Source organism: Perognathus longimembris, chromosome 3 (assembly GCF_023159225.1).
Source record: "Perognathus longimembris pacificus isolate PPM17 chromosome 3, ASM2315922v1, whole genome shotgun sequence".
Taxonomy (NCBI): domain Eukaryota; kingdom Metazoa; phylum Chordata; class Mammalia; order Rodentia; family Heteromyidae; genus Perognathus; species Perognathus longimembris.
Window position 1 is genome coordinate 67,065,258 of NC_063163.1, and position 25,955 is coordinate 67,091,212.

Consider the following 25,955-nt stretch of genomic DNA (forward strand, 5'->3'; position numbering starts at 1 on the left):
CATCTCAGCTTTACCTCAACCAACTGATGGGACTTGCTATGCCATCGCTGGGAGTGCAATCCACCTGTCCTGTGAGGAGGGCCGCTGTGCAGGGCCATGGGGATGTGGCGGGGCCCGTGGACAGTCTGAGGGCTGGAGCCCCCGCATGGGGACTCGAGTCCACAGGGAGCTCAGGGGTGGGCAGAGCCAAACATGGCAACAGAGCACTTGGCAAATGGTGCTGTGCAAAGATGGCATGTGGGAGCGATGACCCTACTCCACATCCTACACCCACCTGCCCAGCTTTGGGATATTTGCGGGATGTGGCTTCTTGCCCCCCCAGTTAGCCCTCTGAGCAGTAAGGAGAAGCAGCTGCTCCCTGGCCTTCAGCCTGCAGCCATCACAGTGGTGCCCCCCTGGGGACACCATAGCGAGTCCCGGACCCTGGGTGCGGTGACCTTCCCACCCTGCCAGCACCACCAGCTCTGTGGGAGTGGCTCATCCTGACAGCACTGTGACAGAGACAGCAGGGATGGCAAGGACACGGAAAGCCCCTCCGAGTGGCACTGGAGCCAACCTAGGCGACCACAGGCAAAGGAAGAGTCACTTGCAGTGTGGCCCACCGGGACAGCACAGGGTAATCCAGAGACAGTTTCAGATGGCCTGCCCAGCTTTAAGGACCCATGCTGCGTGCAGGCGCACGCGCACGCGTGTGTGTATACAAACGCATGCTGACACCAGAATGTGAACTCAGGGCCTCATGTGCTCACTGGCTTTTTTGCTGACAGCACTAATGCTTGAGCCATGCATCCACTCCAGGGCCCATTTCTGTTTTTTTTTTTTGTTTTTTTTTTGCCAGACCTGGAGCTTGGACTCAGGGCCTACTCAGGGCCTGAGCACTGTCCCTGGCTTCTTTTTGCTCAAGGCTAGCACTCTGCCACTTGAGCCACAGCACCACTTCTGGTTTTTTCTGTGTATGTGGTACTGAGGAATCGAACCCAGGACTTCATGCACACTAGGCAAGCACTCTGCCACTAAGCCACATTCCCAGCCCAAGGGCCCATTTCTTAAGTAGCAGAGCCTGGTCTCCTGGTGTAGCCTTCAAGCCAGCATGCCACCTGCCTAGCCCCAGCCAGCCTACCACCGTGGAACCTGGAGGTCAAGGCCAAGGGACATTGGGGTCCAGCCCATAGCCTAGGCACCTCACAGGTAGGACAGCCACTTTCTGGAGCAGTGCAGTCCAGCTCTGGGCAGCAGCCACCCAGAGACCTGGACTCCATACTGGGTAGGCACAGGCCTGTCCTCACTCCTGGGGACCGTGGTCTGCCCCCTCCTCCTGGGCCTTGCCCAGGCACTCACCAAGACTTGGGCTCCCCGAAGTGCAGGTAGTTGATGCTGTACAGGTCCATGTCCTCTGTGTGCCAGGCAAAGGTGGTCTTCCACATGCCAAAGTACAGGTAGGGCGTGTTGACACCCTCAATGATGGTGCCGCACTCCCGCTCCACCATGTCCAGGATGGTTCTCAGGTTGCCGATGTTCCACTGTGATACGTCCTGTGGGGCCACCAAGTACACGGTCAGCATGCCAGCATGCTCCTGGCCAGCCTCCCACCACGTCCTCCATGGAGGCCCAGATCCCACGGCCTTCCACGGGGCCCTCCCCAGGGGCCCAGATACCCAGGCCTCCCACCGGGCCATCCTCAGAGGCCCAGATCCCCCTGCCTCACAGCCAAGCCCTCTGCAGGGGCCCAGATCCCCCAGCCTCATAGCCAGGCCCTCTGCAGGGGCCCAGATCCCCTAGAGCCTGTTGATCCTTTGCCAAGCATGCGGCCTCCAGCTCTGCCTTGGTGAAAGAGAAAGGCCCAGCACACCACCTGGGATGCTCTGTCCTGCACACTTGCTGAACCTGTGCTATGCTGGGCACCGACACATGGGCTGCAGCCTCAGTGTGAGCTGTGTAGCACAGCTGTGGACAATTAAGCCACCTGACAGTAGGAGACATGAGGTGGGGGGACCAGAACAAAAGGGTTCGATCCCAGCACTGGTGCCTAGTCAATGGCAGCCCTTCCAGCACCCGCCATTATGGCAAACCAGGACAGAATCTCACTCACCTTCAACCCTGTCCTGACCCAGGAGTTGTCAACAGTCCCTAGAGACTGGGCCATGCCTGTGTGTTCACACCCTGTCCCCATGTCACAGGCCCTTGGACGAGTGGACTAGTGGTGGCCTGACAAGGTAGCTTAGACAAAGGCTAGAACAGAGTCCAGACCCCTCAAGGCTAGAGCAAGAAGCCACATCCTGAAGACAGAGGCTGCTGGGACTGAGGGGATCCCAGAGCAGGCCACCTCCACCTGCACCTTCCTGTCCACACATCACCTGGACACGGTGGTGGGCTAAAGGAAGAGGACCTGTGCTTCTTAGATCACGGCCAGGTGCTTCTGTGCTCTCGGTCTCAGTTTCCCCATCTGTGAGGGCAGAGTACTACACCCTCCCAGAGGTGGCACAGAAGCTCCTCCAGGACCAGGGGCAAGTGGTGCCCACAGGCTCAGTAGGGTGCACTGGGGCTCACCCATGGCCATGGCCAGGAGCTCTTTCATTGTCTTTGAAAGTGAGTGCTGCGGGATCCTAAGACTGGAGAAGACATGCGTGATCAAGGACTGCGCCCAGAGGCCCTGTGGGAAATCAGATAAGGATGCACTGCTCCAGTGCAGTGAGGGCATGGGGAGCACTGGCACACCCATGCTGCCCAGCAGGGCAGAGGGACGGCGGCCCAGCCTTATCTGGACCCATTGGCTGAGGTGTGATGAGGAGCAGCTACTGCACAGCACAGATAGGAGGAACCTCCCCTCTCCCACTGACCCAGCAATCAGAGGTGAGCACCATATCCGCCTCCACACCTGCCCAACCAAGGGCACAGGTAACAGCTGTCACCACAGCGTCCCCAGGAAGGGAGCTGAGCCACCCTTCCACGGGCGCGTGGGACACTACAGTCAGCCAGCCAGGAGGACATGGGGACACAACCAAGGAAGGCCATGTGAGAGGACACAGGTGACCACCACTGTGTGGCTGCACAGGGGGAAGCCTTGTGACACTAGTGGTGGGCATATATCATGCCACATGGGTGCCAGCCCCCAGGTGGAGGGGCAGGTGAGAGCACCAGTGCGGCGATGGCCTTGGTGACAGCGGCACATGGAGGCAGGCGCGGCCCGGGGAGGATGGGCACCCTGGTGGGGCTCTGGCCATTGGACCCAGAGGCTGGCAGCTCAACTTTTTTGGCTCCTAAAAGTGCACTAGGAAAATGAAATAAGAATCTAGGATCCCCACCGAGGGCCAAGACCACTCCTAAGGAACAGTGAGATTTCACAGCGAGAAAACCTGTGCCCATTCCTTCACCAACCACAAAACCGCTTCCCGCTGTGCTCAATGTGGAGGACAGACTGAGAAGTACAATAGCAAATGCTCGGGAGACACCTGGGAGCAGACCTGCGTGACATCAGCACGAGCGACGGGTGCTCATACAGAACCCAACAGCACAGGCAGAGAAAGAAAAACCAAGGTATGTGGGAAGGGTTCCAACAGCACCACCTTCCAGGAAAGAGGGGATGTTTGTAAACCACATACCAGATAAGGATGCCAGACCTTTTCCTGGTGTCTGGCACGTGCTCTACAACTTGAGCCATGCCCCCAGCCCTCTTTGCTTTCACTATTTTTCAAATAGGGTCTCACGTTTATGTCTGGATTGTGATCCTCTGATTGATGCATCCTACAGAGCTGGAATGGTGGGGATGTGCCCCAGAGCTCAGTGTTTTTCCTTTTCTTTTTTTGTGCCAGTACTAGGGCTTGACTTTGGGCCTTGTGCTCTGATGTGGCTTTTTCTGCTCAAAGATAGCATTCTACCACTTGAGCCACACTTCAATTTGCTGCTTAATGGGAGATAATCTCATGGATTTGTCTTCCCAGGCTGGCTTTGAACTGTGATGCTCAGATTTCAGCCTCTTGAATAGCTAGGATTGTAGGTGTGAGACATGAGCAGGCACCCAGCTATGCCCAGCTATGTGCCCAGCTATGGAACGCACTTAGTTAACTGTACCATACAACTCAAACATTAACGAAACAACTTTAACCTCAGAAAGAACGGAGCTGACATTCCTGCAAAGACAATGTACAAATGGAAGGAGGGCACAGGAGAAGCAGCTCTGCATCCTCAGCCACAGGACACGGACCCAGGATCCAGCCTCCTCCCGCCGCCCCAGCATGGCTGCACTACTAGGACTGAGGGCATCACGTGTGGGGGAGATGCCAGGAGACAGAAGCCTCATGCCCAGCACCAGGCAGGCGTGCCCGCAGGCATGCTCACTAAGCCCAAGCCCACACAGCCACAAGCCCCTCGGTGGCTGACACTGGAGCGTCATGTAGCCAGGCCTGGAGGAGCCCCAAGGCCATGGTGCTGCACAAGAGAAGCAGACACAAAGGCCCCACAGTACGTGACTGCACTGAGAGGAAACATCCAGAGCAGGGGCTCCAGAGACCGGAAGTGGGCTGGGAAGGGACTCGGGACGCTCACGAGGACAATGACAATCATCTAAAACTGATAGTGCTGATAGTCACACATCACTAAAAGCCACGGGTTGAGCTGTAAGTGGGTGAACTGTGTGGTTTGTGACTCATACCTCAAAAATGTCAAATAACCAAGGAGCAAGGGAACTTTGCTGGTGGAAGTGAGCAGCGGCTGGGCTGCCTTCCCCTTGGCGCGACGGGACCTGCCTGACCACCACACAACGCTGTGGCTAGACAGCGGCTGCCATCAGAGATGGGCAAGCTGTGTCCAGGGCAGGGGTGGTGGTGAGAAAGGCCCCAGGTATGGCAGGCGGCTGGATGTGCACACAGCTGCCAAATGGCAGCTAGAGCTACCAAAGAAGCAGAAGCTATGCCGCTCCCTGGCTTGGGCCAGGCCCTAAAAAGTCTCTATGCACCCCCAAAGAGCAGCAGAAAGAGCAGCCTCTTGTTAGGATGCCAGGAATCCCCCTCCCTAGAAGCATCGAGGAGAGTGAGGAAGACCCCTCGGGCCAGAGGCCCTGCTGTTCCTGCCTGGGGGGCCTGTAGGGGGAGCTGGGCATGAGAGGTCCCGCCCCAGCACAGCTGCCGGATGTGGCGGGCACTCTCTGGTGGACACTGGGCTCAGTCAGGCCTGTCCCCACTGCACCCCTGGAAGGCTGTGATTTCACTGGCTATCCCCTTCGGAGGGGGTGGTACACAGTCAGTTGGGGGACACAGGGTCCCCCTCTGTAGCCGGAGCGCTCTCCCTATCCCCACGCTGTCTCAATGGGAACCTGAGGCTCATGGAGATGGGAAAGCTGGCATAACAGGGATCTCCTGCCTGCAGGCCCAGTGTCTCCCTAGTTCTGAGCTCCCCAGAGCCTGCAGCCTCTACCAAGAGCTCAGAGCCAGGGCAAGCCACTGCACCAAGGCCGGGGACACTGTACTCAAAGTCTGTGAGCCAGAAATCAATCTTCCTAGGCCTGAGGAGCACCCCAACCCTGTGCTCAGGTCAGGCCTTCTCTGCAGCTGGGAAGGAAGGGGCACTTGGCAGGGAGTGAGGCTCCACTTGCAGCTATGCAGGATCGCTCAGGCTTACTAAGCCACGCCAGCCCAGCAGGATCACGCCAGGCCCCTGAAACAGTGAGCCTCCCCTAATAATAGAGGTTCATTTGACACCCATCAGTTCATACTGGCACCTCTGGAGGAGACATTCTTGCAGTCCTTGGCAGGGGCACAGACCCCCCCCTCACCCCACCTGTCCACTCATCCATCAATCCTGGGGCCCCTGGCCAGAGGCAGGGAAAATCCAGCCCTAGGACTGAGGTGGGTGAGTCCTGGGGACAGGGCTGGAGTGGGCTAGAGAAGGAGGCCTGGCCAGGTAAGACTCCAGGGCAAGGTGGGAATGACTAGTCAATCAGCTGATCTGGGCTTTTTCCTTGTCACTGGCACTGAGCGAGATTGGTGAAGCCCCCGACCCTCCCAGGAGAGGAAGAAACCGGGTGCTTACGTCATCGTACAGAGAGCCGCTGATGTCAGCCCCATAGATGGGAGACACAAATGTGAGGTTCTTCCAGTACTTGCGTTCCAGGTCGTCAAAGTCCTGGTGTCGTGGGGTACAGTACCTAGGAAAGACAACACTCCAGATTCAGAGACCAAGGTGCCAAGCAGCCACCCTGGACTCCAGAGACACTGTGAAGGGCTCATCTCAGGGGCATGGGTAACTGTTTCCTGGTGGGATGGGGATTGTGCTGTGGAGAAGGGTGAGCGCTCCCCAGAACCAGGCCCAGGAGAGACCCAGACCACAGCACCCCCAGGGGTATCCAAAGCAGGAGTGCTCAGTCCTGGTCTATAGAGACCAGGGGGCAGACAAGGTCACTGTGAGTGGACAGGCCACTTAGGAGCTAAGACGGACTGGGCGCTGGGACACAGGCCCACGGGGGAGGGAACACACAGCTGAGTGTCTGTGTGGAGCGAGGGTCCCTGTGGCGTGGGACAGTGAGTGGCGGCAGGAGGCTGGCCAGGTCTTCTCTGGAGGTGCTGTGGGGTGTGGTAGCACACCAGAAACAGGGTAAGGCTGGAAGGGGTATGGCGGGTGGCTGTGTGCCTGGGCTGAGGCCCAAGCAGGGGTGGAGGTCCCAGTGCCCACACAGAGGCCACGCGTGCCCCTGCACCCACACATGTCATCTACCTACTTCTCACTGTTGGCGAGCCGCCGGTACTCCCCCACGGTCATGGCCTTCTTCTGGATGTTGTACTGTGTGAAGAGGCCCGACTGCCCAGTCACCACCTGCTGGATGGGTGCCGGGATGACCACGTCGTCGATGTCATCGTATGTCTGTCGTGGCTTCCACTCCTTTGGGGGGATGATCTGCAAGACAGAGAGAGGGGCTCGCAATGCAGCTCCAGGGGTTCCCAGCACCCACAACCCCATGCCAGCTCTAGATCTTCATCAAGCTCTGGGCACACTTTGAGGACACCCACTGCAGCTGGTCCCTGCACCGTCCCGATCCCAGCACACACAGGTCCCCACAGTGACAAACTATGACTCATCTGCTTGCATCCTGCATGAGGCCTCTGGACTCAGAAACCTGCATTGAGACTCAATCCTCAGCCCATGCTTGTGGTGGTGGGTGCTGCACACTGGCACCCCCTAGCCCCAGGAAAAGGCACTGCACCCACCCTGCACATGGCAAACACTCCCACAGAAGAGGTGATGAGATGAACACATAGAGAAGACAGGGGGACATGAGGGGCTGCCCTGTCTCACCACTCACCTTGGCCAGGCCTGCCCGGTGAGCTCCCTGTGATTCTATGTAGGCCACGTATTTGTTGAAGTCCTTAAATTCCTCCATGGTTGGGCGGAATGTCATGATCTTGCAGCTGGGGTTCTGGGCCCCGTGGTCCTCGGACCCCATGGTGGCAGCTGTGTGGCCGTTGCACCTGTGCAGGAGAGGGGAGAGGGTCAGCAAGTCCACACCACACTCCCCACCCGCCACTGTGTCTCCCTGGGGAGGACCAAGGTCACGGGCCCTGGCAGCTGAGCTGGGGGGGAAATGGTGACTGGTACCATGGTTTCTCGTGGGCATCAAGGCCGGGATGTCCTCATTCCAAAACCAAGGCAACACTTGCACACATGTCCAAGTTCACCCTGGATCCTGGGGACCAGAGCTGCCCCCCTCAGCAGCATTGCCCATGAGTCAGTGTGCACCCTGCTGAGAGAAGTGACCACCAGAGCAGCAACTGGGATTTGGGGGTGACACTGTCCTTCCTGGCAGCCAGGGAACCCGCCACACCAGGCAGGGCCCAGCTGTGAGTGTCCTGGGAATGAGAGAAAAGCAGGCAGTCCATCTTAGGGAGAGGCTTCCGGTCACCAAGCTGCAGCCCTCCAGCAACTGAGTGCTCCTGGGAGTGGACACTAGGGGGCGGCACGTGCCCAGGAATCAATGGGCTCCCGGCTCCTCACTTACCTGCTCTACCGTCTCACTGCCTGCTCTCTACCACATGCCCAGGGACACCCTATCCGCCAGTGCACAGGGGGCTGTAACAGAGGATGGTAAATAAGACCTGGCGCTGCAGTCCCAGTGCTGGCTGGACTGGGTGGGAGTCCACTGAGGGGGCTGCTCCAGTCCCCAGACCAGCCAGGACTCTGCTCTGTACACCATTCATCCCAGCTTCTTCTGGGGCTCACCTCCTCCCCAGGCCGGCATGTGTAGAGGGCAGGCAGAGCCCAAGGACCAGGCTGAGGCCCAGTGGGTGCTCTGGGGTATCCAGGTAGCTGCACCCCCATTCAGCTGCTGCTGGCTTTGGTCTGCACAGGGATTTGTGCTTGGTAAGCAGAAGACTCTACAGAACAAAGCCCAGAACGTGGGCAGCACCTCCCATGAGAACTCCCACTATGGAAAAGACCCATCATAGGGAAGGTAAGTAGTGGAAGAGGCAGGTGCTCTGCACATGAGCAGGAAATGCAGGGCCTGGGCGGTGAACCAGATCCCATATAGCTTTTTTTCTCCTAACAGATTTTGCCTTTTGAAATGACTTTGTGTGTGTGCTGGTACTGGGGCGTGAACTCAGTGCCAGGGCGCTGTCCCTGAGCTTTTTTGCTCAAGGCTAGCTCTCTACCACTTTGAGGCACAGCTCCTTTCCAGCTTTTTGGTAGTTAATTGGAGATAAGAATCTCCAACTCGCCAGCCCAGGCTGGCTTTGAACCATGATCCTCAGATCTCACCCTCCTGAATAGCTGGGATGACAGGCGTGAGCCACCAGCACCTCACCTGAAATGGCTAATTTTGAAGCTCTGCTTCATTTATGCTTTCTAAGCCAAAGTCTCACTATGAAGCCTAGGCTGGGCTGGTCTATAACAAGATCTTCCTAACTTGTCAGCCCTGGGATTCCTGACCTGCTACCACTCCAGACTTGAAAATTACTTTTTTCTTTTTCTTTTTTTTTTTTGTCAGTTGAGGGGCTTGAACTCCAGGCCTGGGCACTGTCCCTGTGCCCTTCAGCTCAAGGCTAGCACTCTTACCACTTCAGCCACAAAGCCTCTTCCAGTTTTCTGGTGGCTCATTGGAGCTAAGACTCTCAGAGACTTTCCTGCCTGGGCTGGCTTTGAACTACGATTCTCAGATCTCAGTCTCCTGAGTAGCTAGGATGACAGGTGTGAGCCACTTTCTACAGTTACTTTCTTATGTGCTAGTACTGGGACTTGAACCCAGGGCCTCGGGCTTTCTTGCTTGCTGGTGGTGCTCTACCACTTAAGCCATGCCTCCAGTCCAGCTGGTTAACTAAAGATGGATGGGCTGGCCCAGCAGAAGTGTAGCTGCAAAGTATGCGGAAGGCCCCTAAGGGAAGTGCGTGCCCCCTCCCACCTCCCATCTATCTGCATGAGCTAAAAACTCAACGGGAGACTCATCCTGAGCTGAGCCCAAACAGAGCCACAGTTTAACACAAAGGGAGGCATGTGTTCCAGGTCCCCATGGCGCCACCCTTCAGGAAGCCCTTGGCTGCCATTCTGTCCAGGTCCTCCTCACCCCAAGAGCATAACCAGCCCATGCTGCTGATGAACAGGTGACAAGACTGGGGATTTCCCATCATGTAGAGCAGGAGCCCACTCTACCCCAGCAAGTCCCTTTACTGTGACCCCAACAGGCCTGGAGCTCTGCAAACATGGGCTCAGGTGAGGGGCCACAGCAGGGGCCATCTGGTGCCCAGAGGAGCTGCCACCCCCACTGGCATGGTACTGCTGGGGTCCTGTCCTCCCGCCCCCCACTGCACAGCTGCCAGCGATGCCCCCGGTCTCCCCCAGCTGGCACTGGTCTTGGTGGAGGGGGCAGGTGGGGTACAGTATTCCAGAGACGGGCAGACCAGCCATGCTGACCGAGGCCTGGACAGGACACAGGCTGGCCATACTGGCAGACTAGGCAGCCATGGCAAAGGGAAGTGGCTGGTTCATTGCTGATGAGTGCAGGGGCCCTGGGCGGCATCTCCTGCCATGCTCCTCCCAGCCTCCCACCTGCCAACCCCACCCCACCCCCATGACTCCCAGCCCCAGGCCACACTTCCCAACAGGGAGCCACAGAGTCCTGGTAGCCAGCAGTTTGTCCCTGTAGAGGCCCGAGTCCAACACTGTGCATGTGCCCATAAGACCCCTTCCACACCAATGAGGAAGCAGGGACCCCCTTAACCCTGGTCCCTACAGTGTGCTACCAGACATTCTCAGCCCCCATTCTCCACTCCTCCTGGAGTGCACTGTGCCCACGTTCTGACCTCTGACCTCACAGTGTGACCAATGCTGCCCAAGTAGCCCCTGCCAGGCTCTAGTGGAGCCCCTTAGCCCACTTCCCAGTGGGGCTGCAGAGCCAGACTTGGGACTGGTAAACCGGCCACCTTCACCCTCCTGCCAAATAGCAGGGCCTGGCAGCTTTGGGGAACTCAGGGCTTGGAGAAAAGAGACGCAGTGAAAGGGCCTGGGGCCACCAGGCAGGGGAAGGGGGTTTGGTGGGGAGGGGAGGCACAGCCTGGCTCTCCCAGGAGACCACCTCTGGATCAGGAATACCACACAGAACTGGCAGCCTAAGCCTCAGGGAGGGAGGCAGAGTAGCAGGTGGGAGGCTCAGGGCATGAAGGGGCACCATGAAAGGATGTGTGAGGTCAGCCAATGATGGCACCCCAGGGGCCAGGGCTAGGCAGAGCCGCAGGCCCGCGCTCCTGTGCTGTGACCAGTTAGTGAGAGCAGGCACCGTTGGCTGGCCAGAGCCTGCTGGGGTCTCACTCTGGAGGGCTCACATCCCTCAGCTCATGGCTCTGCACCCCCCATCAGAGCAGAGCACAGCGTCTCCCCATCTCTCATCTCTGAACCCCTGCCTCCCTCTTACAAAGGCCGCGTGGTGACACTGGGTTTCCGGACACCTCAAAGGGTCCCAGCCCACGGTCCCGAGCTTGATCCTTCTGCAGGGCCCCTTCTGCCTGTGAGGTGAACACCACTAGTGCAAGCTGGGGCCATGGGCATTGCCAGGAACGCTTGCCATCACACAAGGTGACAGCCCCATCCCCCAGTGCCACCCATCGCTGCCGCCTGCTGGTTGAGATGGGCGAGCCTCTGCCCATGCGCATGCAGACAAAGCAGGTTCTGGAATCAAGAGAGGAAACTGCACTCCCACCAATGAGGTGCCACCCCTCCCACCCAGCCTCCACTGGAACGAGTGGCACTGTGGGTTGTCATAGTCACAGGGCAAATACACAGGGACAGGGGGCCCACGGGACCTGGCCTGATGCTGCAGGTGAACACTGGGGTCCTGCGGGCCAGACCCCCACAGGCCCCAAGTTTCTGCCTCATGACCTCCCCAGGTGCTCAGGCCCAATTGCCAGGACACAGCAAGTGTGAGGAAGCCTGTACAGAGACCCCCAAAGAGTTAGCAGCAGGCTGGGTGCAGAGCAGCCATGTGGGGATGGTAAAGGTAGACCAAGTGCTTATCCACCCTAGACCCCAGATCAAAAGTGGGTGCACAGAGGCCATGAGGACCAAGGCTACACTAACATAAGGTGCCCAGGGCTCAGGCCTAGCTGAGTCCACAAGCGAAGCCACGTGGACAAAGCCAGAGGAACCAGGCACCCCAGTGTCAGTTCTCCCACCTAAGGGTGGGGACAGGCACTGACCTTCCCATGCCCTTGCTTAGGGGAAATAGTAGCAGGGGGAGTGGCCAGGGTGTCCTCGCTGCTGGCCTGCGGGAACCCTCTTCTCGCTCTGCCCAGTTGTCGGCATTTAGTCACCACAGTACAGAAGTCCCAAAGGGCTGGACGTGACGAGGGGTCCCCTGCCCCAGTGCTGCACAACAGCACCACATGTGGCACTCACAGAAAGTGGGGGTGCGGCCATCACACAGGACAGGGACATAACCCCCACGAGCATAGGAGCTGCCAGCACGGACTATGCCTAGCAATGCCATCACCACGGAGAAGGGAGAGGAACGGCTAAGGAGATGGGCACTTCACCTCACCCAGACGCCAGGCGCCCAGCACGTGCATCAAGTCGCACGCTTGGCACGGGGTGCGGTACAGGGCTGCGGCGCCCACAGAGCATGCAGAAGCATTCTGGGTTCTAGCTGTGGCATGGAGGGGAATAAAAGGAAAAATCACAGAGCATCTTAGGTGTAATTTTGGTGTCCTTTTTTTCTTTTTTCCTGGGCCTGGGGTTTGAACTCTGGGCCAGGGTGCTGTCCCTGAGCTTCTTTTGCTCAAGGCCAGCCTTCTTTCATTTGGGCCACAGTAGCACTTTTAGCTTTTTGGGTAATTTATTGGAGATAAGAGTCTCATCATGGACTTTACTGCTCAGGCTGGCTTTGAACTGTGATCCTCAGATCTCAGCCTCCTAAGTAGCTAGGATGACAGGTATGACCCACCAATGCCCAGCTGATGTCTTTTTTTTGCCAGTCCTGGGGCTTGGACTCAGGGCCTGAGCACTGTCCCTGGCTTCTTTTTGCTCAAGGCTAGCACTCTGCCACTTGAGCCACAGCACCACTTCTGGCTTTTTCCATTATATGTGGTGCTGAGGAATCGAACCCAGGGCTTCATGCATGTTAGGCAAGCACTCTACCACTAGGCCACATTCCCAGCCTAGTGTCTTCTTTTTAAAAATTATTTTGAAAACAGTCTTGCAGCCCACTCGTATGTTGTAACCGGTCCCTGTTTTCTACTATGGGTGGTGACTGTGCCCATGAGTCCCCAGGCTGTGTCACAGGGCCCCTGAGCAGTGCCTCAATCATTGTAGGTAGAGTGTCACCTCTGCTGGAGTGCTCCCATTCCCCTCCCAGGGCCTTGTGGGAGCACTCCTCTCCCCCTCCCATCCCGAAATGGCATGGGAACCGACTGTGGAGCAGTCAGCCCCTCCCTACTTACTCAGAGATGCTCAGTGGGTTGCAAGCGGCTGAGGTGGCTGGGTGACAGGGGCTGCGGACGCAGCAGGACTTCCTGTCAGGATTTCCTCCGGTCAGGACTTCTTGTCAGGCACCTCCAGTGAAGGGTCAGCTCCTAAAATATGCAAATACACATGCCATTGACTCAACCTGTGCACACTCAGCATCTCACTGTCCCAGAACAGAGCCACAAGGGGCAATGGCATCAGCTTCCCACCCCTCTTGGCTGAATCTTCACCAATTTTTCTTTTTTGTGCCAATCATGGGGGTTGACCTCAAGGCCTGGGCGCTGTCACTCAGCTTTCTCTGCTCAAGGCTGGCACTCTACCACTTAAGCCACAGTTTCACTTCCAGCTTTTTGCTGGTTAATTGGAGATAACTGAATTGCATAGACTTCCCTGCCGGCTGGCTTCAATCTGTGATCCTCAGATCTCAGTCTCCTAAGTGACTGGGATTAGAGGCATGAGCCACCAGCACAATCCTCACCAACTTCAAGAACATAAAAACTTGCAGGTAAAGCACCTAGCCCAGGCAACATCATCCAAATCACCCATGGTAAGCCCAGCTCCTGAGCACCAAGAGCTGGACAGCAAGAGCCACCATCAATAAATTACCAAGGGGCTGGGAATGTGGCCTAGTGGTACAGTGCTTGCCTAGCATGCATGAAGCCCTGGGTTCAATTCCTTAGCACCACATACACAGAAAAAGCCAGAATTAGCACTGTGGCTCAAGTGGTAGAGTGCTAGGTTTGATCAAAAAGAAGCCAGGGACAGTGCCTAGGCCCTGAGTTCAAGCCACAGGACTGGAAAGAAAAAAAAATTACCAGCAGTGTGGGAAAGCCCAGTCCCTCAGCCACGTCCCCACATGGCAAGAACACGAGACAAACACAACAGAGGCTGCTTGAACCCCGGCCTCCGAAGTCGAGGCCCATTCTGGTCAGTGACCTATAGTCCCAGAACAGGGCCTCAAGTGCACAGTGCTTGTTGAGGGGCAGGACATAGGCTCTGGATGGCATCAAGGCCTTGGCAATGTGGCACTTAGCTCCAAAGGCAAGGCGTGACACCTCCCAGCCTCTGCCCCTGCCCCTGAGACCCTCAGACCACAGTGGACCCCTGCCCAACCTGCAACCTCAGGTCCTAGGGGGCGAGGATTCTGGCATGGAGAGGGGGCAGGCTGTTAAGTCTTCACACATTTAAAGCAGCAGATTGATTAAACAATACATGTTTAAACATGCTAAATCCTCAGATGTTTTCAATTTCATTTTGATGTTTTTGTTTTTGCTTTCAAAATCATCGGGGACAATCATTCCGTGACATCCTTGTCTTCTCCCAGATCTCAGCCCTAAGCAGGGACACACACTAAGCAGGGGTCTCAGGGCCCCACAATCTTTCTCTGGACTACAGTCACTGCCCAGGGCCCTGGCTGTCCTCTTGCCCTGACCAGAGCTAAGCCTTCCTGCCCCTCACCCCGCCAGCACCTCAGCTGCTCAAGCACTGGGATCTGAGGGCCTGGGCACTTGGGAACCTGGGTGTCACTTGGCCACGAGTAGTGACCCAGAGCCTGTAGCCATCCCATCCCCAGAGCAGGAGACCTGCCAATGCAATTAAGCAAAGGACCCTGAGCTGGGATCACCTGGATGATGTCATCTGTTCAAGGGGAGTCAGCTGCAATGGGAGCAACCTGAGGTGATGCCACACAGCCCACTGCCAACCCCAGACGAGCCTGCAGCCTGCCAGGGCCACTGGGCCACGCTGCTGCCAGGACCTGTGCCCCTCCTGCCCCCCAGCCCCTCTGCCAACAGCCAGCACATGTCCTCTTGGCGGTCCCTGAGTGGATGTGCTCTTGGCCATCAGGCTGCCTGTCACCTCAGCTGCCCAGGCTGACCCATGGTGGAAAAAGAGCCTGAGAGAGCTGGGTTACATGTGACCGCGTGCCCACCTCTGCTCCAGGCCTGGTTCAGGCTGAGAGGGAATGGTCCTCCCACCTGCAACCTGTTACCTGACACAGGCCTCCCCACTCCTCCCCAGGACACAGGTCTGACATGGCCATCTCCTGCCTCTACCCTCATGTCTGAACCAATAGGAAAGTGATCCCTTTTGTGAGGGTCTCTGTGTACCTCACACAGGGTGGGGGACACTGACACATCAGGGGAGCCAGTGACTCCCACATCTCCCGTCAGCATGAACACATGTACACGTGAGCAGAAATAGATGAGCATAACACACAATCAGGGCCCCATTTCTCAGCTCTGCCCACTAAGCCTAGAAAAACATGCCCAGTCTGGCCATGGAGTTCAAGTCTCCTCCTCCTGCAGAGATGGGTCAGCTGCAGGGCTGGGGCAGGGAACATGCAGGACAACTGTGACACATCTGAGAGGAAAGAAGTGTGGAGATGGCGAGGAAGGGACAAAGTGGGCGGAGGCCCCACGGGGTGGGTGATGTGCAGAGTAAGTGACAACACGGAAGGACCACTGAGGCAGGCACCTCTCCCTGGACAATTCCAAGTGGAATCACCCAGTGGGAGAAGGAACAGTGTGCCCTTCAAAGCCCTCCCAGCAGTGAGAGATACCCCCCACCCCTCAGGGTACTAAGCTCAGGAAAGGCACACAGGCAGACGAAAACCGACAGGTGGGAGTCTGTGGAGTGAGGCGGTGCAGTGCCCGAGTGCCCCAGGGCAAGAGCAGCTCTCCGCAGGCAAGGCTGGCCAGCAGCAATCCAGCCAGGCTCCAGGGGATGTGAGCAGAGGGACAGGGCGGCGGCCCAGCCCAGCCCCCTGCACAGAGGATGTCACAGGAAGCCAGGCAGAGCAGGCCCACAATCAGAGCAGCAACTCCAAAGTGTCCTGTTCACAGAAGACAGGAAAGCGGAGGGGCTGGGACAGGCCACTGGCAACCTGGCAGGGGGCAAGGCCATGAAAGGGGTGCTAGTGGCACAAATGGCAGCAGTCTACAGAACCATCCTGCTTGTTAATCCATCACATTGTAGCCTGCTGGCGGTGGACACCCTTCAGAGAGTGGAGATAGAGCTGAAGAACACAGAGTGACAGCCCACGGAAACTGCATTCCCAGCATGCCAAGCTCAAAGTTTAAGTTGGGTTCCAGTGGCTCACACCTGTCATCCTAGCTACTCAGGAAGCTGAGATCTGAGGATCCTGATTCAAAGCCAGCCTGGGCAAGAAAGTTTATAAGACTTTTATGTCCAATGGACCACCAAAGCCGTAAGTAGAGCTATGGCTGAAGTGGGAGAACACTAGCCTTGAGCAAAAGAAGCTCAGGGACAAAACCCAGGCTCTAAGTTCAAGTCCTAGGACTGTCACCAAAAAAAAAGTTTAATAAGCCATTTTGCCCTCCATGGCCTGAAGCTGGGAGCATAGTAGCTGTTCACTGGGAGAAGAAAGACACAAGCGGACAACACTCTACACCCCTGTCACGGAGCCCATGGGGACCGAGCCTCAGACATGCTCATCCACCTTAGCATGCCGGAAAAACAGCCTCCTTAAAAAATATATATTTATAACATTTTTAATCTTAATTTTTATTGTCAAGGCAATGTACAGAGGTGATGTTACAGTTACATACGTAAGGTAGTGAGTACATTTGTCAAACTTGTTATCTCCTCCCTCATTTTTCTCACCCCCTCTCCTCTCCAACCACCACCCCCCCCCCGCCCAGCTGTACAGGTGGTTTACAACATATTGTCTTATAAGTGTTGGTTTGCCTTTTACCCATTGTCTCACCATTTGGATGTTCCCCAGAAGAGCCTCTTATTTATAAATGTTTTGCCAAATCTTCCATAGCCTTTACTGATACCAAAATCCAGTGGGGGGGCATTTTGCAACAGCCACATGAGGGAGGGAAAGAAGCCAGGGTGTTCTGTATCCCAGCTAAGAAGGCTTTAGTCTTGTCAGCCTGTTTGGGGCCTTCATGGAAAAGATCTCCAAGACCAGATACGGTGACACACTAGCACTAACCACTAGTGTGGCATGAGGGCAGACATGTGGGCCAGTGGCACAGTGAGTGTGGGGTAGAGGCACACACTTGAACTCCATCTATTTCCAGGAGGAGGCCAACAGTGTTCAACGGGGAAAGGACAAGCTTCCACCAGAGGTCCCGGCACAAACGTACATGCACATGGAAGCATGGATCTAGACCCGCACCTCACACCTGATGCTAAGACCCTCTGCAAACAGACCTATGCTTAAATCCAAAACTAGAACACTCTTACAAACAGGAAACCATGGTCCCTTGAAAGAGAAAGTTTCCATCAAGAAAGGGGGCAGATGGGTTGGGAATGTGGCTTAATGGTACAGCGCTTGCCTAGCATGCATGAAGCAGCCCTGGGTTTGATTCCTCAGTACTTCATAAATAAGAAATAATAAAATTAAGAAACAATTATTTTTTTAAAAAGAAAGGGGCAGGGCTGGGGATATGGCCTAGTGGCAAGAGAGCTTGCCTTGTGTACATGAGGCCCTGGGTTCAATTCCCCAGCACCACATATACAGAAAATGGCCAGAAGTGGCGCTGTGGCTCAAGTGGCAGAGTGTTAGCCTTGAGCAAAAAGAAGCCAGGGACAGTGCTCAGGCCCTGAGTCCAAGGCCCAGGACTGGCCAAAAAAAAAAAAGAAAGAAAGAAAGGGGCAGACAGCCCACCAAATAAAACCCCACAAATTAAGTGCCTGACGGGGCCATCCACATTCTCTCCAGGGAGTGATGCCCGCATCCCTGTGTCTGCCTCAGGACTCTCAAGGCTCCATATCAAGAGCTCTCACAAAGCCAGGCACCAGTGGTTCATGTCTGTCATCCTAGCTGCTCAGAAGGCTGAGATCTGAGGATCAAGGTTTGATGCTGGCCTGGGCAGGAAAGTCTGCAAGACTCTTATCTCCAATGAACCACCAGAAAACTAGAAGTGGTTCTGTGGCTCAAAGTGGTAGAATGCTAGCCTTGAGCAAAAAAGAAAGCTCAGGGACAGTGCCCAGGCCTTGAGTTCAAGCCCCTTGACCAAAGGGGGGGGGGGCGCTCTAGAAATGTAACAATGAAAACAGGCCAAAGGCCTTGAGTAGTCCCTTGTCCAGAGACAAAGGAAAGGAGTCAGCATGTGAAGAGACACAGCAGTGGAGTCACAGAGCAGAGGGGAGAGAGCACTCCAGAGCCAGATGGCTCGCCCATCCTCAGCCCTGAGCCGGGGGTGGGGGGAAGCACACCACAGCACTCAGATCTGCAGAAGCTAACTCACCCTGAAGCCACAATGGCTTCTGACTCTGTGGGGTATTCTGCACCCTGGAATGCCAAGTGAGGTCAAGGAACTACCTAGAAAGCTATATTCCTCCACAGGTTACCTGCTTGCAAAAGCCCAGAGTCCTTACACCTGCAACCCCACACACCCTGAGTCCCCAGAGACCATTCCCAGCATGGCTCCCAGCTGCCTGGGGACAGCATGGCCTCATGTGTCCTGCAGGAGCCAGCAGAGCGGTGGCCAGGAGCAGAGGGGGCAGAGCCAGTGACTGGGCCCATCTGAGCACAGTCTACCCACACTAGGCCCATGATGACTGCTGGCGAGGCTTGCTCTGAGGACACGTGTTCGTATCCTACCACAGTTCTGCACCCCTCCCTCCATAGCAGGAGCTGGCAAAGCAAGTCAGAACTGACAGACCAGAGGCCCCAACTCATGCCAAGCACCGGGGAGGAGGCAAGGGCAGGGCAAAGGTGGGAAGGGGGGCAATGTGGGCAAGCCTGGGTAGTCAGGGACAGGCCAGGAGGAAGGCAGCAGAACAGACCCAGGCCTGGCTGAAGTTACTAGCCACCATGCCCTTGTTCTCTGGGGCATGGTCAAGCCCTGCAGCCACGGGCGCGCGGCTGGAGCATGTGACCGCAGCACAGAGTCACCAGGTCACCACAACCCAAGCTACTCCCCACGGGCAAGCAACTGCTGGCCGTGAGCTCTGAGCTATGAAGCCAGCACACCTGGAGTCCTGATGGAATGGGGACTCGAGGCCAGGTGACCAAGGACATGGGGCCTGCAAGAGAACAGGGCAGCTGGGGGAGGGGGGGGGAAAGGCTAGGCCCCTGCTTGTGACAAAATGAGGATCTAACTGGACAGTCTGTGCCTCTACTTCCACAGAAGAAGTAGTTGTAAAGGCTTCCATCTGAATGGCAGATTCCTTGTTGTGGGGGACAGGAGAGCAGGACCCAGACCAGGACCGGGAGGGGATCTCACTCATTCTGCTCCAAGCCCACAGAAGACTGAGCGCCCCATGGGAGCCAACCTGAGGGACCCAAGGGGACAGGTATGCCAGCAGCAGTGTGACGGAATGGCACCTCGAGGCTCTGGGGAAAGATGGTCTCTTTCTTCGGTGATGCTTGACAAGTGAGTGGCTTCGTGGAGACAGCAGGTCTCTACCTTGCAGGCACTGAGTGAGATCCACGAGGATCGGCAGCCCCGTGGGGGAAGAAGCCTACTGTGCCACCAGAGACTAGGGTGCCATAGACTTGGGAGGAAAAGGCTTTCTGGCCACTAGAGTGTGGTGTTCCCCCACTAGCCCCCCAACTCCAGTGAAGATGTGTGGAGGCAGCCTGTGGGTGATTCGGGTTAGATAAGGCCAAAGGCTTCCAAGGGGAAAAGAGGCCTGAGGTGGCACCTTGGCATCTGGCCTCACTCTTGACCCTCCAGACTTGGAGCCCAAAGAACTTGTGCTCTCCGCCGCTTGCTCAGGCCTTGGGTGTGTGTCACAGCAATACCACGTGCAGGGGTGCAGAGAGGCCAGAGAGCAGAGTGCACACCCACCATGCACACCTTTTACCTTCTATCCCCAGCACAGCAAGCACAACAAAATTCCTTCATGTGCATGAGACACTACAACTCGAGTCCAGAGACAAGGAAAAAGCCGCTCTAAACATGACTCTACTAGAAAGGAAGGAAAGAAGACAGGGAGAAGAGGGTGGAAGGGAAAAGAAAACCTCCTGTGGGAGAAAACACGGCAGCAAAATCTCAAGAGACTGAGAGAAGCTGTCTGCAGTACGTATGCAAAGGCTCGTCTCCTACTGTACACAGGGGCATTATGGTTAAGGGAGAACAGGTGGGAAGGAGAACAGACAACTCTCAGAGCAGACATGAAAATGGACTTTCCCTCAGGACAAACGGCTCAGCCCAACTCCCAATACAACTCCAGGCTAGGCTTCCTGGCACTCACCCTGGAGGATGTCTGAGACCGGGAACAGCACGACCTGCTGGGGAAGCAGGGAATGGCACCTCTGGCCAGAGCCACACACCCCCTGGAGGACCATGGCAGAGCTACCACAGCACCTCTGTACTTCTCTTGACCCCAGTAGTTGGGCTGGTACTAATCTACCCTGAAGATCATCTTCCACCACTATAAGAGACACAGGCACCATGTTGCTCCCACAACAGGTTTACAGTCACAGGATCCTAGAAACAAGAAGAGGCTGGGCCCACTGCCCTGCAGCCCTTTGCGCAGGGGAGCAGGAAGGCCTGCGATTTTGAGAGTGGCATGGCTGCTATCTACCTTCATATGAGAGAAGGAAAGCCCACCTGCAGGGAGAAGAGGGGAGCTTGCTGACTCTTATACAGTTCTGACTCTGGAACCATGCAAATGTTCTACACTTGGGTTAAGTCAGTAAATCCATGAGCAAGCAAACAAAACACAAATAGAAATAAACCAAACTGTATTCTAAGTGAAGGACACACAAACAGCCAGAAGAGGTAGGAAGGAAGAACAAATCCAACTATATGCCTCCCAGATAAAGATAAAGGGACATAGGATTCTACTTCAGTCTAGTTTTTAATGTAGGCAGGGGTCATCTGTCAGTGAAGCAAGTTTCAAACAAAGGCAAACAAGGAAAGCAAAAGACCTGGGATGTAAGACTGGAACTTAAGGTTTCAATGTGAATTCAAGGACACTGATGAGTAGGCAGATGGATAAATGAATGGGTGAGTGGGTAGATGAGTAGATGGATGGGTGGGTGAATAAATGGATGGATGGATAATGAAAGAGTAGATGGATGAATGGATGGGTGGGTGAATGGAAAGGTGGATGGACAGGTAGATTGATGGGTGGGTAGGTGGATAATGGATGCATGGGTGAGAGGCTGGATGGATGGGTGAGAGATGGACACATGTAGGTTAGAAGATAGACAGGTGAGTGAATAAATGGATGGATGGATGGGTGAATGGAGAACGAATGGGTAGGTAGATGGGTGGATGATGGATAAATAGATGAGTGGATGGATGGGTGGGTAGATTGGTGGATGGATGGGTAGGTTGATGGATGATGGGTAGATGGATGAATAGGGTAGATGGATAGGTGAATGGGTGATGGGTAGATGGTTGATGAATGAGGTGAATGGACAGGTGGATGGTGGGTAGATGGATGGTGGATGGATGGATGAATGGTGGATGGATAAACAGGTAGATGGGTGAGTGGATGGGTGGGTGAATGGATGGATGAGTAGATGGATGGGTGAATTGATGGATGGGTAGATAGATGGGTGGGTGGATGATGGATTAGATGGATAATGGATGGGTAGATAGGTGAGTAGGTGGGTGGGTTAATGGGTAGATGGATAAATGGATAGATTGTTGGATAAGTGAATGGGTGGGTGGACAGATGTAGAAATAGATGTAGATGTCAGTATATGATAGATGAGAGAGGAACAAAGGATTACTGGACACATTCATACTAACCCTAATACGTGTATGTATATGGAGTGCACACATCTATCTCCCAGCTCTGTCTGATGAGCACTAGGATCTGTGAGCACACTGGCCTGGCTCTTGGTCTCTTTGGAGAGGTGGTCAAACCACAGGAGCACTTCAAGGAGGAGGAGGGAGAGCTGGAGCACTGTGTCAGGAAGTCAGTAAGGCTCCTAGAAGGGGGCGACCTGTGCAGGGACCATGTGGCTCCCAGGACATTGTGTAGCCATGTTCACAGAAGTGGACTATGAATCTGCATGGATGGAAAGAAACAGAAGAGAAAGGCAAGCACAGTGGAGCGCCACTGTGATCCCTACCCTTGGGAGGCAGAGGCAGGGAGGTGAGTTTGAGGGCAGCCTGAGCTATACTGTGAAATCCTGTCTGAAAACCTAACAAAGCAAAACCAGAGGAAGAAGCATGAGCTGCTCCTTACAGTAGGAGCCAACTCACAAAGATAGGAGCGGCAGGCAGCAGCCATGACGACGGCGTGGCTGTGAGCCAACAGGGTCCATGGTCTCCCTCAGGCTCTTAACAAACAAACGGGAAACCAGGAGCTTATGGTTCAGGAACCAGGGGGGCACCCCCTCAACCACACAATCTGACTGGCCCACACCGAGGCCTCGTGAGAGCAGGCACTGAGAAGAGCACACGTCAGTTCTGCAACTTTCCTGAGGCATGTAGTGGCCATAGTGCAGTGTCACAGGCTGTGTGGATGACTGCGAGCTGGGCATGAGGTGGCAGGGCTGTGCCCACACCAGCTTCCGGGGGGCAGATCTGACGGCCTGAGAAGAGCCTTCCTTGAGCGGGGAAATCCACAGAAGGATCGTGAAGAGTGGGGCCTCTGCCTGCACCCAGCCCAGAGACAATGAAGAGAGCTCACAGGAAAGGCTGCACTGCGGTCACTTAAGAGTCCCTGAGAAAGGTACCTGGGATTCTTTATATTTTTCTTTCAAGCTTTTGCCCAAGCTGAAATTATGTTTAAAAAAAAATCTACAAAATGAAGGTGCTTGGGTGACGAGCCAGAGACCCAGGAGGGGCCCAGCCAGCCAGAAGGAGCCCTGGAAAAATGTACTTCTTCCTTTCTACTCATTCTTGGTCTCTGGTGCAAACCACCACCTCTAGAGGAGTAAGGGCACTTTCATGGGTGAGTCTGCCTTATAATGCAAGAAGGGGAGCATGGCCAAGGCTCCTGAGGGTCGCCCTTACCTGAGGCCTCTGTGCCCCAGGACCAGCTCCCTAGCCCCCAGCATCCTTGTGTGCAGGGACCCCCCTCAGAGCCAAGGCTCTGGTATGAGATAGGCAACATGGATGACAAGGCTGGGCCAGCCTGTGTTGGCGCAGGCACTGTGAAGTGATGCTGCTCTCGCAGCCCACTCCCCTGACATGTCTGACTTACGCAAGCCACACAGCTCCAGCCGAGGCTGCCAGCCACCCAGAGACATGGGCAAACCATGAAGCTTTCTCATTCCTTGATGATTCTAGAAGGCACATGCTCATCACCCCAGGAGTACAGGAGGAATAGATGAGCCAGTGTGTTTATAATCTCTGGGAGGGAGAGTCCTCTCCAAGCAGGTCACAAAACCCAAAGCCTCAAAGCAAAAAGACAAATTTGGCAACAAATTTCAAAACCTCCTACGTAACAACACGGCAAAAATAAAAGTGAAGATAAAGGAGCAAGTGAGAAAAAAAGCGTAGCACTCAACTTGCCCCATATAGAGCAGGTAACTACCCACCAGCAGCTCTCGGAGACAATTCTGCCCAGGGCCCCCACCCACCAATGTCTGGGGACTTGCATGGCTGCCCCCCACTAGGGAAGAGCAAACGCCAATGGCACACAGCAGAAGGTGCCCAGAGGTGCTGCTCTACACCCCACCCCAGAGAATGATCTAGGTCCTATGTGTCTACACTGTCAAAAACAGACCCTTCCCTAAGTCACAAACTCTCTGACTTCCCAGGCAGGAGAGGATGGGATGGGCCATCTAAAGCAGAACCGTCTGTGAAATGACAGACTGAAGGAGGGGCCAGAAGTCCCTCGCCATGCTGCCAACACTTGCTGGGAAAACTGAGCTCCAGCTTCCAGAAGAAAGTGTGCAGCCAGCGCTGGTGGCTCACACCTGTCACCTTAGCTACTCAAGAGGCTGAGATTGGAAAATCAAAGTTCAAAGCCAGCCCAGGCAGGAAAGTCTGTGAGACTCTTATCTCTAATAAACTACTCAGAAAAAGCTAGAAGTGGTGCTGTGAATCAAGTGGTAGAGTGCTAACCTTAAACAAAAGAAGCTCAGGGGCAGAGGCCTGGCCCAGAGTTCAAGCGCCAGGACAGGCAAAAATAATAATAATAATAATAAAAGAAAGAAAGAAATCTAATTGCAATAATCATGCTATTAAATGTGAATGGACTAAATAATCTAGTCAAAAGACAGAGACTGTCAAACTGGATTTAAAAATATAAGGTCCAACCATAATTATCTACAGAAAAATATTCTTTGAGTTTGACAATATAAACAGACAGCAAAGAATGGAAAATACCTATGATACAGCCATTCAGCCATACAACTCAAGCATCTTGAACATTACAAGTCAGGATACAATAAAGACACTTGCACATCCATGTTAACTGCTCCACCATTCACAAGAGCCAAGTTATGCAAACAGCCCAGGTGTCCTACAATAGATTGGTGGATCAAAAACTGTGGGATATATATACAGTGGAGTTTTACTCATCCACTAGAAAGAATAATATGTCATTTGTAGGCACAGAGACAAATGGTGCATGTTTCTCTCTGATCACGAGGCTAGATCTAAAATATAGACATTTTCCAGGTGCTGGTGGGCTCATCACGCCTGTAATCCTAGGTACTCAGGAGGCTGAGATCTGAAAATCAAATTTAGAAGCCAGCCCGAGCAGGAAAAGTCCATGAAACTCTTATCTCCAATTAACCACCCAAAAAACAGAAGTGGAGCTGTGGCTTAACATGATATTGTGCAAACCTTGAGGAAAAAACTCAGAGATAGGGCCCAGGCCCTGAGTTTAAGCCCCATGCCTGACAAACCAAAGTTCATTATAACATTTACAAGGTTCTACGTATATACACACAAACAAACCGACTAAAGGAAGGTATACTTAGGGGAAGAATCCAAAGGTGTAACTCCTTTGAACAACTATTGTACTGTTTATCCAAATGAATACTGGGAAGTGAAAAAATGTTTTTTTTCAGGGGGGGCACAGATACAAGAACAGAGAAAAGAAGGGTGAATGAATACAGCCATTGTATTCAATGTACACCATGTGAAAAATGAACTATGTAACTTGTGGGTAAAGATGGGAACAGGGAAGACGGGAAGACAGGGGAGAAGGAAGGACTGACATTGTCCAAGAAGCATTGTATTCATAATCTGACCTCTGGGATGGTAGCATCCCTTCTGTAACTACTTAACAATAATAATAATTAAAGAGGAAAAAAATCTAAAACGGAGATAGGTGTCAATGGCTCACACCTGTAATCCTTGCTACTCAGGAGGCTGAGATCTGATCATAGTTCAAAGCCAGACAAGGTAGGAATGTCTTATCTCCAATTAACCACCCAAACAAAAACACAAGTAGAGCTGTGACTCAAAGTGGTAGAGTTTCAAGCCTTGAGGGAAAAATCAGGGACAGTGCCTGGGCCCTGAGTTCAAGCACCAAGACCGGCACACACACACAAAAAAGAACAGAATGAAAAGGAATGGAAACTAGGTGCAGCACTGAATGCAACATTCAACCCGGGAAGTCTGAGTGGCCATTTCATCAGATGAGATGTGGTAGCGCACACCTGAAGTACCATACTCAGCAGGGACAAGCAGGAAGATTGTGAGCTTGAAACCAGCCTGGGCTAGGTAGCTAGACACTACTTCAAAAAACAAAAGAGATAGGACTGGGAATGTGGCCCAGTGGTAGACTGCTTGCCTAGCATGCATGAAGCCCTGGGTTCCATTTCTCAGCACCACATAAACAGAAAAAGTCGGAAGTGGCACTGTAGCTCAAGTGATAATGTTAGCTTTGAGCAAAAAGAAGCCAGAGATAGTGCTCAGGCTCTGAGTCCAAGCCCCAGGACTGGCAAAACAAAAAGGAGAAAGACAAAAATATTACTAGAGATAAGCAGACATTTTTTTAATTGTCAGTCGTGGGGCCTGAACTCTAGGCCTGGGTGCTGTCCCTGAACTCTTTATTTCAAGGCTAGCGCTCTACCACCTAGAGCCACAGGTCGACTTCCAGTTTTTTGGTGGTTAATTGGAGAGAAGAGTCTCATGGACTTTCCTACCTGGTCTGGATTTGAACTGGGATCCTCA

The 25,955-nt window shown here is 54.4% G+C and overlaps 1 protein-coding gene across 2 annotated transcripts in view; it reads right to left on the reverse strand.

Moving 5' to 3' along the window:
* The window catches only part of Kdm4b (lysine demethylase 4B), a 97,286-nt gene that overhangs the window by 59,398 nt on the left and 11,933 nt on the right, over positions 1-25,955 (reverse strand). For both annotated transcript variants that reach the window (XM_048341925.1, XM_048341924.1), the window contains exons 2-6: positions 12,909-13,040; positions 7,292-7,457; positions 6,710-6,885; positions 6,025-6,139; positions 1,339-1,532 (exon numbers count right to left, since the gene is read on the reverse strand). In XM_048341925.1, the coding sequence (XP_048197882.1) occupies positions 1,339-1,532; positions 6,025-6,139; positions 6,710-6,885; positions 7,292-7,432 (626 nt within the window). In that variant the 5' untranslated portion in view covers positions 7,433-7,457; positions 12,909-13,040. The remainder of the gene's footprint in view (positions 1-1,338; positions 1,533-6,024; positions 6,140-6,709; positions 6,886-7,291; positions 7,458-12,908; positions 13,041-25,955) is intronic.